We start from the raw sequence: 15,283 nt of genomic DNA, 5'->3' as shown, positions 1-15,283 counted from the left end.
CCTATACCTCCAGTCGGGGTGGCCCTCGCCGGGAGGGGCCTTACCGTGTAGTTGGGGTTCCCCGGCTGAATGCGCAACTCGGCCAGAATCCAGATGCCGTTGGTGAGCTTCAGCGACTGGTACAGCATGTCCTGCCCTTCCACGTTCCTCTTGGCGATAGTGTAGATGTTGTTGTTCTGGAGCTTGCTGGAGACGGTGTCTTTGCAGAAGGGCAGACGAGAAAGAAGCCTCGTTAGGTCACGTTAAGCGCCCAAACCGATAAGCGATACCGTTAATGTGCTCTACAGGGACAGGTCTGGAAGCTTCAACAGGAAACCGTGACCCTCCGGATGTCATTAGAGCACAACCCTGATCATCAGCCACGCTGGGCTAGGGCCGACGGGAGCTGGGAATCCAGCAACAGCCAGAGGGCCAAAGCTTTCCCATCCTTTGCATTTATGTTTTTCTATTGGTGTGTAAGCCGTCTTGAGGGCCTTTTTGGCCGAAAGGCGGCCTAGAAATAAACACTAACATAACATCCTTGCATCAGCATTAGGAACTAAACCAGTATGCCGGTTACATGCTAGGTCCGCTAAGCCCTTCTCCGGTGTTCAGAGACATAAAGAGCTTGCCCTCGAAATGTGCGGGTGTTAGAATCATAGAACAGTAGAGTTGGAAGGGGCCTTTAAGGCCATCAAGGCCAACCCCCTCAATGCTGAGTGTTGTTAAACTTCTGAGAAAAACTCCAATGCGCTCCTTGCCAGCCTCCCTTTCTTGGAGCTCTTCTGAACAGGCAACTCTTCCTTAACTGCCATATTTTGCAACACCCCGATCTCCGGACACCATGCTGGATGCAGCATAGGAAACCTCGATTCCCCAAATGCCGGATTTGGAAGAGGCTGCCATGTTGACCAGAGCAATGCCCGCTCCCCCTGCTAGATTCTGGGAGAGCTGGCTGAAGAGGTCACGCAAGGTTCATTTACACACAAACACACCCCAGATTCACAATCCGATGGGCTTCCCTTGCCCGCCCTTAGTTGCTGTGGAAACAGGGACACCCCAGTGCCTATTGCTTTCCAGGGCCCTACAGAACTTTCTCCCAGGAAATGTGCCATGGACAGCGATCAGCCCAGCCCTCCCCAACCTCAAAATGCAACACAGGAGGTTGGAATAACAGGGCTTTGGAGGGGGTGGTGGAAGTCCCATCAAGCCTACCCCACAAGGGCACGACAACCTTGCAAAAGCTGACTCCCCAAACCTAGGCCAGGACCCCCTGCTTATATAATGATTGTTCCGCAAACACACTTCATTCGCAAACTCACAGACACCTTACTTTACAACGGGTAATATTGTGTGTGCGTGCATGCTGTCTCTCTACACCAGCCACTACACCACTATTTATAGGGTTTATCTTTTTTAAAAAAAAATCAGGATGTGCTTTTGAAATTGCCAGCTAGGCAGAAGGTTCTGACAGCCTAGCAAGAATGTTGGGAGACTGTTTTTTAAGATGTGTGTGTGTGTTTTTGGAATGTTTTAAAACTGTTTTTAGTATGTTTTTCCTTTTGTGAGATTGTTTTGTTCCCGTTTGCCGCGCTGGGCTCCTTCGGGAAGGGTGGGATATAAATAGAGAGATAAAATAAACAGAGAATAGCATCAACTGTATTTATTTGTTCATTTATATCAGCAATGAAATAATAATAAGACAATAACCCGTCCTTAAAAACGCTCCCACAAAAGAATAGCTATGGAAAGAAAACACAGGCAAATAAAGCTCCCTTTCAATACCTGGGGGGCCGAAAAAGATTTTACAGGTAAACGGCACGAAAGGGTGACTGAAAGTTGAGGTGCTATACGGGGCAGAGGTTTCGTCATTTCCACATCCTGTCCAGTGCCTAGCACACTCAATTTACCTATATCCTATTTTACTATGGAGCGCATCCTTTGGGGAGTTGGGGTTCTTCCCTTGCATTCGCGGGGAGTGATGCCAGCCAGCACCCTCCTCCCAAACTCCACTTTTTCGGTCCTTGCATGCCAAAGCTGATGTCACCTTCAGCAGGAACAAGCAAGGTTGCTAAGCAACATCTCCTGGCAGTGCCACACACACGGTAGAACGCCTCGGGCCCACGTGATGGGGGCCGCTTTCATAAACAGGCACTTGCTCCGAGTGGCCCCAAAGGGTGCCAAGACGTCACCAAAAGCAGTGGGAGCGGGGGAATGGGCAGAAAGACGACACATCAGAGTTGCCGATTCGCCAGCGGCTTGTGCCAGTTCTAAAAGTCTAGTCCCAACATTGCATCGGCACTCGTAACATGCCACAGTTGAGGACAGAAGTGAGGAATCTCAGGACAAGGGCAAATGCGGCCCTCCAGACCTCTCTATTTGGCCCTTGGGACTAGCTCCAAGCCACACCCACTCCCAGAGGCCACACCCTCCTGGAGTGCTATTGGCCTGGCTGGGACACGTCCCTGAACTGTGATAATGCTGCTTGCATCGTAAGGAATTGATCAGCCTCTTGTTGGCAGAAGCGCAACACTGGAAACGTTTCAAGAGGGGGATCATGTACAGGAATGGCATCCAAGAGCATGGCAATCAGCCCTTATGGAAAAATTCACTCAAAAATTAATAGTCTGTGGAGTTACAAAAGAAAGATAATTGGGTTTTTGTGCAGTGGAGATTTACAGAATTTGTTCACATAATGCCTCATGGGCCAAACTCCATTGACAGCCCTGGCCCATCTCTGGAGACATTTTTTTCTTCTCTTTCCTTCGTTTCTTTTGAATCCTTGGTCGCACAGAGTATGTTAACATCTTTACGGGATATTCATTATCTCAGGGTTTTGAGGCTGGATCGTCATCACAGTTCTGTATCTGGCTGTTAACTGCTGCACTTGATGCAAAATCTTTTTAAACTTCACTGGTGGGGGACGCTTTGAATGTTTAAGATATAATATTACTTCTGGTGGGGAAAAAACTTCATAAAAAGTTAATTTATATATATATATAATATATATATTATTTTATTTATTTATTATTTGATTTATATCCCACCCTTCCTGCCAGCAGGAGCCCATATATATAATATATATATATATATTACGTGCATATATATTTTTAGGTGATTAACAGAATCCTTACAAGGATCCAGAGCAAGCTTGGGTGAAGTTCAGTTTGTTGTTTTCAAAACTAACTAACTAACTAACTAACTAACTAACTAACTAACTATCTATCTATCAATCAATCAATCAATCAATCAATCAATCAATCAATCACCTCTTGCTTGCCTGAAAGGAGATATTCTGTTGTTATGTGCCTCCAAGTCGACTATGACTTATGGCGACCCTATGAATCAGTTACCTCCAAGAGCATCTGTCATGAACCACCCTGTTCAGATCTTGTAAGTTCAGGTCTGTGGCTTCCTTTATGGAATCAATCCATCTCTTGTTTGGCCTTCCTCTTTTTCTACTCCCTTCTGTTTTTCCCAGCTTTATTGTCTTTTCTAGTGAATCTTGTCTTCTTATGTGTCCAAAGTATGATCACCTCACTTTCATCATTTTAGTTTCTAGTGACAGTTCTCGTTTAATTTGTTCCAACATCCAATTATTTGTCTTTTTCGTGGTCCATGGTATCCGCAAAGCTCTCCTCCAACACCACATTTCGAATGAGTTGATTTTTCTCTTATCCGCTAAGGAGATATATATATCTAAATGAAATGATGGAGAGATTTGTGTGTGTGTGTCTCTCTCTATATGTCCACAAACCACTGCCCTTTTGCATGGCTAGAATGTAGCTTATATTTACTTATTTATTATCATTATTGTAGAAAAGGTGGCAGGCACATCATGCTCCACCCACTTTTCCCTCTGGCCCTGCCCACCAATGACATTCAGCCCCCAGAAGATTGCCCACAAGAGAATGTGGCCCTCAGGCTGCAGAAAGGTTCTCTACCCCTAATTTAGGATGATATCCTGGGATGGGGGCACGCTACAAGTCATGCAGGGGTGCAAGCAGGTGAGTGGGGAAGCCACTGAATGAGAAATAACGCTTCCTGAGAATCTCTGCATTCATTGAAGAAGAAGAAAAGGAAAGGTTCACAGTTGTCATGGCTGCGAGGAAATGCTGGAAACTGCATGGGTAGCGTCTACAGAAACCTCAGAAGCCAGAGAGGCGGATGAGCGAAAACTCCAGCAGCCAAAGGGGGAGTACCAGTGCCCTGTAGGACTCCCGGCTGGCAAACCCAGAAGGCGTTACACACGCAAAAACCCACCTTGGAGAATAAAGTATGGGGTGTGTGTGGAATCGATTCAAGCATACGCACCATGTGCAGGTTGCAGCATCCGGCGTTTGTGACAGCAGAATCTGAATGCCCACACGCATGGGGGCAAGACTTCTCATCGTTGCCCATGTGGGGAGCACACCTCTCCTCGTTTGATAGTTTGAATGGAGGCCACCGTTTCTTGGAGCTGTTCCAGGCCAGCGCAAGAGATCACGGGCGGACCGCTGCCCAAGGCCTGGAAGGCGCCAATCGCTTAAATTCCAGGGTGCGGGGGGGGGGGGGAGATGTATGTGAAGTGTTCCTGCTTCGGTGCAAGGGATGCATTCTCTTCTGGGCAATGTGGCCACTGATGGGAGAGAGCCAAGTGGAGCAACCAAGGTAAATTTTACCTTTGCGTAGGAGGCTGGTGCCTACACAACTCTACATCCTCCGATCCATGTCAGAGTGGAAGGGCCCATTGCAGCCCCGCAAAAAAGCACTCGAGCGTGCGAAGACAGTGTGGTCTCCAGTCTCCCTCTTCTGTACCAGCCTGCGTATCGGCACCGGGTTTGTAAAACAGCAATCTGTTCGGACAACCAAAGCTGCAAAGAGGGAGACATTGCAAGCTGGGGGAAACCGCAAGTTCTACAAAAACAACCTATATCTGGAGAATAAGGCTCTAAACCTAACCCAATCCCGGCGCCGCTACCTTCCTCCATCTCCTGAAAGAGGATACCGTCAGCAAGGCATACCAGGCATTTGCTGGAGATTCCATGCTTCGCGACGGCTGTTTCCCAACAGAACAACTTTAAATGCTTTAAAAGCGCTTAAAATGTACTAAGCGCCGCACCGAGATTAAAGGCAAGACAGCGGCCGCCCCTGCCCACAACTTCACACGGTCTCATAGGCATGACCCCAAAGAAAAGGGCGACGAGGAGGGAAGAGGAAAACACCAAAGCTACGTAATTAATCTAAAGAGAGAGCGGCTGGAATAGCCTCTGAGGAGACAGCTCTGGGAGGGGAAGAGCCAAAATGCACAGGTGACACGGCTGGGTGAGTGTATGGGTGGGCTTTGTGGCCCGTCTTCTTCCCTCAGACGGGGACAGGCCGCCAAAACACTGCCCCCAGCTTCCAACTCATTCTTCTTTCCCTAAAACCTCTGAAATTGGCCACCCAGGACCATCCCAAGACATTTTTGCGGCCTGAGGCAACAGTCAAGACGGCACCTCTCCGTGCCACACCCAGGAGCCAGCGACACTGACAAGTTCAGTCTTGCTTCATCACATTCTCTCTCCGTTTGTTCATCCAGAAGCCTTGTTCATTCTCTTGATTAGACGTTTTGGGGGGGCGTGGTGCCTTTGCCATTCCCTTTCTGCTGCCTCCGGCTGGACTGCACTCTGAAGAACGTAAGCAGAGCCTGCTGGATCAGGCGAGTGGCCCTCCAATCCAGCACTTGTTCTCCCAGGGGCCAAACAGATGCCCATTAGGCGAAGCCCGTAATCAGGGCCCGAGCACAACAGCAACTCTTCCCTACCGTGGTTGCTAGCAACTGGTATTTGGAAGCATACTGTCGCTAGCAGTGGAGGCAGAGTGTAGCCATCATGGCTAGCAGCCATCAATAGCCTTACCCTCCATGAATTTGTTTTGCTGTTGTTATATGATTACGACTTATGGCGACCCTATGAATCAGTGACCTCCAAGAGCATCTGTCATGAACCACGCTGTTCAGATCTTGTAAGTCTGTGGCTTCCTTTATGGAATCAATCAATCTCGTTCGGCCTTCCTCTTTTTCTACTTCCTTCTGTTTTTCCCAGCATTATTATCTTTTCTAATGAATCATGTCTTCTCATTATGTTTCCAAAGTATGGTAACCTCAGTTTCATCATTTTAGCTTCTAGTGATAGTTCCAGTTTGATTTGTTCCAACACCCAATTATTTGTCTTTTTCGCAGTCTATGGTATGCGCAAAGCTCTCCTCCAACACCACATTTCAAATGAGTTTATTTTCCTCTTATCAGCTTTTTTCACTGTCCAACTTTCACACCCATACATAGAGATCGGGAATACCATGGTCTGAATGATCCTGACTTTGGTGTTCAGTGATCCATCTTTGCATTTGAGGACCTTTTCTAGTTCTCTCATAGCTGCCCTCCCCAGTCCTAGCCTTCTTCTGATTTCTTGACTATTGTCTCCCTTTTGGTCAGTGACTGTGCCGAGGTATTCTTGTCAACTTTAAAGTTACATAAACCTTCTGTTTCTTTACACCTCCCTTAAAGCCATCCAAGCTGGCGGCCATCACCACCTCCTCTGGGGAATGAATTCCATAGTTTAACTAAGCACTGTGCTTTGCTCTGGTCAACAGACTCTTGCTTATCCTGCGTTGCCTCTGGGGTCGAGCTTCTTCCATTACCACCTCCTCCAAGCGTCGATGCGGGCATGTCCCTTGCCGGAGCATGATCGGGGGGGGGGCACTGACGCCCTACTTGCAGGAGGGCGTTCCGAAGCCTCGGAGCGAACACAATGAGGAAAAACAAAACCCTCAGCCCCATTTGCCGCCATCCTCCGCTCTCGCTGCGACGGCGCTTTAAATAGACCCTCGGCCGCCCTAGCTAATGCTCGATGAAGTTCTTTTGACATGTGCAAAAGAACCCCCCAGCTGTTAAGCAAACACAAAGGGGCTGCGCTGCTGCTGTTGACTTAATTGTTACATGTGCGGCTTGCTGACATGCTTCAAGAGCTTAGTCACCCTTGGAGGCTTGAACGGGGGGCGGCAGCACTTGGGGGGCAGCGCAGAAAAGTCGGCAACTTGTTATCAATTGGCCAAGAGGCCCCCAAACGGAGCGGAAGGCAGGGAAGGGTGTTGAGCATCCGGTGACTTCGACACCTCCTGGGGCCTACTATTTGTGTGATCCACCCCCTACTTTTTAAACCGCAGGCCCTTTTCTTTTTGTGTGTGATGGTAATTGTGAAGTGCAGCACTGTTGTTTTTTTTAAGTCAAACAAGAGAAGCGGTTGGGACAGAGCAGCTGTTGGAAGGAGGGTGTCACTGAAGTACGAAAAAAGGAAGGGGAAAAAATCCTAACCCACGCACAGAAAACGAAAATTACGCCCTTGCAAATAAACTGGGCATCTAGAAGTAATATTAAAATAAAATAAAAACCGCAAGCTTACTTTCCTTCCCAGGAATGCTGGGCACAAACAGAATAATCCTGGATGCATCTTTTGCAACGCTGGAAATCTAAGCGCGTGCCTGTGCTGTGCATATAGATCAGAATGTGGGTCTACAGATATATAGATTATACAGGCACACACAAAACCGTCATTAAAAAAATCTGGGAAACAGAAAGGTCTGAGCTGATGCATCCAACATTCACCAGGCAGTCCTCTCCCAGGAGGGCATTCCATAAAGGGGGTGAGCACAGAGAGCCCCCCCCCCAGTTGTCACTGGTCTCACCTCTGAAGTGTGGTGGAGCTCATGGAAGTGGGGATGAAAAAGGGCACAGGGAACAGTCGGGAATCTGTCGGGTGGTGAGGGCAATGAGTTTGGCCCCGACAGGCAATCCCACAAAACGGGACTCGCACAGGCAGCCTGGCTTTTCCCTCACTGTCCTCACCCCAATATATTCCTGGCCTGTGATCGCTGTTCCTTCTGGCATGGGAGCCCAAAGGGTTGCCCCTTACCACCTCTTATGCCCAGAGCCCTCTCTCAGAAAAGACAGCAGGAGACCACTTCTCCCATTCCTTCCAAAAGCTCACCTTGTAGCTCGTGTTTCCTCACAAAGCCTTTGGGATGCCCCTGCTGGAACTAAGCCAGAGTCTGTGGTTCCCCTTCCCCCAGTTGTCTCTCCACGCAGAAGGTCACAGGCTCAGTCCAGAGTTGCTGCCAGTCAGGGTCAACAACACTGGGCTGGATGGACCAACGCTCTAATTTGGTGTAAGGCAGACTCCTAAGGGACAGGGAACCTGCGGCCCTGCCGATGTTGCTGAACCTGTGGCCCTGCCGATGTTGTTGGACTACATCTCCCATCATCCTTGACTCTTGGGCTGAGCTAACTGGCAGCTGATCAGCCCTGAGTCCAGCAGCATCCCCATGTTTCTTAAGCAGCGCTGTGATGTTCCATCCACAGGGACGGCATCATAGAACTTCATAGATTTCACATTTCATCGCTCATGCATTTTCAAGCCAATCTTAATGGGCTTAAGGACTGGAAACTTAATTTAAAACAAAAACAAAAAAACGGAAACGGAAATGTAAGGACAGGAATCCTGGCATGAACAAAGCACCAATTTCGGGAGTGTCAATCGCCTTGTTCCTGCTTCCATGCCACTGTGATGAATAACCTTTGAGGGTTCCCCTCCGCGATCATCTCCTTAGATCAAAGAGAAGGGAAAACTGCGGTGGAGAGGTAAAGCCTTTCGGAGAGCCAGCTGTCACGGAGGAAGCGACGGCGTGTGTGGAAATTCTGCCAGTCTCACTCAGCTTGTGCAGAGCCTGGAAAGTGGGTCATGCCTGATAAACAAGATTCCTGTTGCCTTTTATCAGTTCAGGCTGGCTTCCCCTTTCTCTGAGGCTGACGCTTTGCCCCCACAGCAATTACAGACGACGGCTTGGCTGCCTCTTCCGCCTGCTACTCTCTGCTTTCTTGTGTTTCGAGATCAGGCTGACGGGCTGAAATGGAGACAGCGGCATCTCCAGGAAGCGGAAAGGCAGCAGCTCAGGGGTTAGGGGATCTGCTTTGCGTGCAGAAGGCCCCAGGTTCAATCCCTCCACCGGCATCTCCAGGTAGGGCTGGAACAGACCCCCATCTGAACCCCTGAAGAGCTGCTGCCAGTCAGGGTAGACAACACTGAGCTAGACGGCCCGAGTCAGTGTTAGGCATTATAGGAAGGAATGTAGGTTAATGCAAATGATAATAACAATAATACAATTTTATTTTTAGGCCGCCTATCTGGCCGAATGATCAAGAGCTGCATTTAACGTTGTAAAGAAGAGCCTGGCTGCTGCATGGGGCCCGTGGCCATCCTGTTCCTCACAGTGGCCAACCAGAGGCCCCAACGGGAAGCCCGCTCTCCCCACTTGTGACTTCCAACAACTGGTATCCGACAACGGAGGCAATAGTATGTCGCCATCATCAGTAGCCATGGACAGCCTCATTGTCCGAAATGGATCTGTGCCATCCCTTTAAAAAGCCATCAGAGTGCCTGGCCAGCGCTACCTTTTACGGCAGCGAGCTCCAGAAGTTCAGAGGTAGCCAACGTGGTGCCCTCCAGATGTTGCTGGGACTCCAACTGCCATTGTCCCTGACCGCTGGGCCACGCTGCCCGAGACTGACGGCGGCTGAAGTCCAACTGCACCAGGAGGCTCTGCGAAGAATTCCTTCCTTGTTCTCAGACCTGAACCTCCTGCCATTCAGCTTTGCTGGATCATCCCCAGTTCTAGACAACACGCATGTGGATTGGAGACCAGTTCCAGTCCACCAACGCCACAGATTCATTCAACGGATCTCTGTGTGGGTCTCCCAGACCCAGTTTCACCTCTTCCTCAGTATGGTGGTAGTTAAGGCAGACACAGCGAGCAAGCCAGCAAAAGAGAATGGCGTCCCACGGTCAGACCCCCCCCCTTGATTTGGGCTCCTTCTCCTTCCCTTTCCGTTCCAACCAGGTTTCATTTAATGGCATCAAACACGTTTGGTTCGTTAGAGCTAGCGGAACACCCCTTGAGCGCGCTGAAGCACGCGGACCGGCTGTTGCCTTGCTCAATGGCAGGTGGAGCTGACTGATCTACTCGTGGGTGTCGGTCGCCCAGAGAAGTCTTTACAGGACAGCACAGAAACAACGTCAAACGCCACCAATAACCGATGCTGTTTGGAATGCTCCATTTAAAACATGTGGAGAGGCGGAGGACCCATTTCAGCCCAATGGCTGCATTCCTTTGTGGGCAATCGCCCAGAGTCTGCATGCCAGTGGCATGCAAGGCCAGAGGCAAAAAGCGGATGGGCGACTCTTAGCTTTGTCCCGAAGGCAGCCACCCAAAAGCCAGAGGTTCTATGGCTCCCCATACTCATCCCTCAGCCAGGCAGGCTGACGGCATTGTTACAGTCTCAGGACAGAGTCCGGTTGGGGAAAAGCAAGGAAGGAGTGCCCAGAGCGGAGCGAGTGGGGGAAAGCAGCCGGGGGACAGCTCAGACAGCGAGGTCTGGAGGGCTGCCTTTCTCCTCCCGTCCCCCTAAACTCTTACAAGGTGACACAGAAAATAGAGAGCTAAGGTTGCACCAAAGCCATGAAAAATAACATAGGAAGGGGGTGGTAGAAATGCACAACCAGCTGACTGGACTGGCAGGTCACTCTAACTTCGACACTGGCAAAAGGGCACCGCCCCACTCCACCCCCAGGCATCTGAGGGCAGCAATCAGAAGGGAAGAATGCCCCCCCCGTCCAGCCACACCCTCAGCATCCTGTCGCCTGAAGCTGTTGCCTACATCTGCCTAACAGCAGGGCCAGCCCTGGTGTCACCCGCACTCTCTCCTTGGTTCGGTGGTCTGAAGGAGACTCCGGCCGCAACGTTGTTGTGACTTTCTCTCCCCATTTGTCCGTCAGGAGGCCTTGTTCGCTCTCTCGATCAGACATCTTTGGGCGCACGGTGGCTTTGCCACACCCTTTCTGCTGCTTCTGGTTGGGCTGGACTCTTACAGCCACAGGAAGAGCTCTGCTGGATCAGGCCAGTGGCCCGTCTAGTCCAGCATCCTGTTCTGACAGTGGCCAACCAGATCCTCCAACAGGAAGCCCACAATCAGGACACGACACAGCAGCAGATCTCCCCCTCCTGCGGTTTCCAACAACAGCCATCGCGGCCAGTGGCTGCTGAGAGCCTTGCCCCCACAGTCTGGCCTCTTCTGGCTTTGCTCTGACCTTCTGACCAGCTTCTTGCCTTAGGGCCTTCTGTCTCCCTAATCTGTGGTGAATCTTACGAGGAGACACAGAAGGTGGAGAGTTAATCCCACTACAAAGCCACAAAAAAAACAATGTGTGCGTGTGGTGGGGAAAGCTAGATCAAACTAAAACGGTAGTTTCTTGCAATGCCTAAAGCAGTGTTTCTCAACCGGTGCGCCTCCAGATGTTGTTGGACCACAACTCCCATCAGTCTCAGCCAGCACTGCCAATGGCCAGGAAAGATGGGAATCGTGGTCCAACAACATCTGGAGGCACGCCGGTCAAGAAACACTGGCCTAAAGCAAGGGTTTTACAAATCAAACATCTGCAAAAAAATGACCAGTTAGCATTATCTACTCACCAGCATTCAGGTGGCACTCTTTAATTTGGAACTGAAGTTCATTTTCATTAGGAATGTCTTTCCACGTCGCGAGGAAAACTTGGCGTTCTGTTGGGGTGGAGATATAGACAGAGAAGAGCTGTTTTGAGACATCCCAACACTGTGCACCTATAAATACACACTTGTGGATTAGGCGGGTAGGGCCGGTTGCCTCTGCCGTAATCCTGTCGTTTGGATCCGCTAGTAGTTCTTATGCTCCCCACATGTTAGTTGTTTCAAATGTATATTGATGTTTAAGAGGATACCTTAAGAACATAAGAAGAGCCTGCTGGATCAGGCCAGTGGCCCATCTAGTCCAGCATCCTGTTCTCACAGTGGCCAACCAGCTGCCTGGGGGAAGCCCGCAAGCAGGACCCGAGTGCAAGAACACTCTCCCTTCCTGAGGCTTCCGGCAACTGGTTTTCAGAAGCATGCTGCCTCTGACTAGGGTGGCAGAGCACAGCCATCATGGCTAGTAGCCATTGATAGCCCTGTCCTCCATGAATTTGTCTAATCTTCTTTTAAAGCCGTCCAAGCTGGTGGCCATTACTGCATCTTGTGGGAGCAAATTCCATAGTTTAACTATACGCTGAGTAAAGAAGTACTTCCTTTTGTCTGTCCTGAATCTTCCAACATTCAGCTTCTTTGAATGTGCACGAGTTCTAGTATTGTGAGAGAGGGAGAAGAACTTTTCTCTATCCACTTTCTCAATGCCATGCATCATTTTATACACTTCTATCATGTCTCCTCTGACCCGCCTTTTCTCTAAACTAAAAAGCCCCAAATGCTGCAACCTTTCCTCGTAAGGGAGTCGCTCCATCTAGTCTAGGATTCTACCTTCAGATTGGCCAACCAGACGCCCCAGTGGGAAGCCTAAAAGCGGGAACTGGGCGCAACGGCAACTCTTCCCACTTCCGATTCCCAGCAGCTGGCGTTCAGAGCCAAAACGCCTCCGACCGTGGGGACAGAGCACAGCCATCAGGGCTAGTAGCCACGGAGAGCCTTCTCCTCCACTAATTTGTCTAGTCCTCTTTTAAAGCTATCCAAGTTGTGGCCATCACTGCCTCCAGGGCATAGTTTTACTAGACGCTGCGTATCTTAACTGCATGCTCTGCTCCTTATCTAAGTGTCCTGCGGTGCTTGGAAATGTGGAATTGTGCTGTACTTTATTGCATTTATTTGTGGTACTGCAAACTGCTTTGGGATTTGCTTTCAAGTGTGAAGTGGTATTTGAAGTACCCAAATTTAATAAATGTTGATCGCATGCCTGGTCGCTTGAAGGGGGTCCTGCTGCCTCTTCACCTGTCCTGTTTCTCTTGCTCCAGACATATCGGGATCTAGGAGCAGCAAAAGATACCAGCCCCAGTTCCCCTCTACCTGAAGTCAAATGACAGAGAGGCTTCATTTACCCATTTTGCCATCCTCTACGAAAAGCACATTGAGGGGGATCAGGCAGCTGAAGTAGAAGACATCGATGTTGTTCTTCACAGCCACCTGACCGAAGAAAGAAAGGACGAGAAATAGAAAATGATTTCCAGCCCTTTTCTCTAACTAAAGTTCTCAAGGGGTTGGAGAGAAATCCAGGACATGATATGCAGAAATTAAAATTTACAATAGAACCAGGGATGAGGTTTCCTGGGAAAATTTGAACCAGAAAGTGGTCCAGGAAATATTCTAATATTCCTACGGCATACTTGACCGCTAGCCACGTGGACTGTTGGGGCTGATGAGTTAAGAGTCCAGCAACATTTGGAGGGCGACCTAAGAATACTTTGCCCACAAGGCAGACTAGAGAGCAAGTGTGGCGAGTTTCAGGCCTCTCGGCCAGCTTCGAACTGATTGAATATAATAATATAATCTTAGTAGTAGTGCTGGTGGTAGAAGCAGTAGTAGCATTTGGTTTTGTATGTAGAATTATTGTTATTGTTATTTCTATCCCGCCCTTCCTCCCAAAAGGAGTCCAGGGTTGCAAATAAAGGCCAAAACATTAAAAAAAATCTTAATATTGATTCCTTCCTGTTGGGATGTATAACCCACTTCAGAGATCTCGATGATGCCTTCTTGCAACTCCATTAGGGTCTCCCTCATTGGGAGACTGTCCCACATTTAAGGGAGAAGACGAGGAGTGAGTCGATGGCTGCCATCTACCAAGTCCACCGGCTCATTCATTCTGATTGGCAGCGCCTCTCCAGGCAAACAGGAACCTTCCCCCTTAGCGGATGCTTTTAATGCAGAAAGGAGGGACCTCAGGCCCCAGGCAGCCCTTTGGGCCCCTCTTCCCGGCCCCTGAGCGTCTCTCCAAAGGCTCCCTGCCTTGCCCCTGTCTGCTCCGCCACCTCCTTGCTACGCTCCCTGTGAACATCAGGCAGGAACCCACGGCATGTGCATTAAGGCACCCGCTGAACTCTCGGGTGCTCATCCAGGGACGCAGAAAGCTGCCTTAGACTGAGTCGGGCCACTGGTCCATGTAGCTCTGTATTGTCTACACTGACTGGCAGCAGAGGCTCTCCAGGGCTTCAGGGAGGGGACTCTCTCAACCTGGAGATGGGACCTTCCGCATGCAAGGCAGGTGCTCTGCCACCCAGCTACGCCCCTTCCCCTTTGCACCGTGGTCCTTTCTTCCTCTGCCCTGTAAAACTCTCACCACCCACACCTCCCTATTGCCCCTACTTCGAACAGCTCTCTCCTGCCCACCACCCTATGCAAGGAGTTTCTCTCCCAGCCAAAGAAATCAGCGCTGGGATTTCAGAGTGCTGAATTTCTGCACCCCGTGCCGAGCAGCAAAACCGATGAGCCCTGCCACCCTTGCGGGGGGGGGGGGGTGCCCGCCGCAGAGCTCTTGCAAGCTGCACTTGTGAGCCTACGTTGGCACAGCCCCGTGCTTAAGAGGGTGCCAAGTGCCAGGTGGCTGGAAAGCAACTGAACGAGCCGCACGAAGAAAATGTTCCAAAGCCGGCCGCGTCGGCAAGCGTCAATACAGCCGGCACGCGCTGAGTCAGAAGGGGCTGCGTGCCTTGCTGGGTAAGCGCTCTCAAGAAAGATCGCAGCCCACGTGCCACTCTCTCTTAAACAGGAACGTAAAATCGGGCAACAGGGCAGGTTTGTGACAACTGCTTTTGACTGGTCCGACAGCAAGGCAGCCCCTTCCAGGAGGTCTCCAGTTGCGAGAAGCGGCCCGCTGGACGAGCGCCAGGATTGCAAAGGGCTTTTCGGTTGGACACACCCTGGAAGTCAGGCTCCACGTCTTCCCTCTTGGCTTTTCTGGTCATAACGCTTCTCGAGATGTGTGCCTCCAAGCTGCCTACGGCCTAGATCTCTCCCTTTAAATATCCGTCGTCTTTTCAGTGCCCGCTAAAGACCTTCCTCTTTCAACAAGCCTTTTACGTACAGATCTTATCCCAGTCTGCATCTGTGTTGGGATTTTTTAAAAGATTTTTTTTTTAAAAAAACTTTTCTTTAAAGATGTTTTGTTTTTATGATTTTTAAAGAAGTTTGGTTTTATGATGTTTTTAGCGTTTTGTCATCTGCTGCCCTGGGTTTACAAGTGACCAGTAATTTCTGCACCCCTCTACCACCCACCCACCCACCCCACTAGGGGCTGCCACCCCTTCTCACTTCGCTTGCCAACCCCGCCTATACCCCACCATACAGCACCCCCAAGGCCTCCCCCCTCTGCCAGGCGCCTCCTAGCCACTACTCCATCCCCTTTGCCATGCATCCCCTTGCACTTCCTCCACCCCACAGG

The 15,283-nt window shown here is 50.1% G+C and overlaps 1 protein-coding gene across 3 annotated transcripts in view; it reads right to left on the bottom strand.

Moving 5' to 3' along the window:
* The window catches only part of AP2B1 (adaptor related protein complex 2 subunit beta 1), a 69,940-nt gene that overhangs the window by 4,021 nt on the left and 50,636 nt on the right, over positions 1-15,283 (bottom strand). For 2 of the 3 annotated variants that reach the window (XM_061604734.1, XM_061604735.1), the window contains 3 exons: positions 12,948-13,032; positions 11,521-11,607; positions 45-199 (listed from right to left, as the gene is read on the bottom strand). In XM_061604734.1, the coding sequence (XP_061460718.1) occupies positions 45-199; positions 11,521-11,607; positions 12,948-13,032 (327 nt within the window). Of the gene's footprint in view, positions 1-44; positions 200-4,654; positions 4,833-11,520; positions 11,608-12,947; positions 13,033-15,283 lie in introns of those variants that run through there. The other variant, XM_061604736.1, reaches the window with a different exon arrangement.

The sequence above is a fragment of the Rhineura floridana genome, chromosome 21 (genome assembly GCF_030035675.1).
Source record: "Rhineura floridana isolate rRhiFlo1 chromosome 21, rRhiFlo1.hap2, whole genome shotgun sequence".
NCBI classification, from domain to species: Eukaryota; Metazoa; Chordata; class Lepidosauria; order Squamata; family Rhineuridae; genus Rhineura; species Rhineura floridana.
Note: the sequence above shows the minus strand (reverse complement) of the source record. Positions and strands in the feature narration are given on the sequence as shown.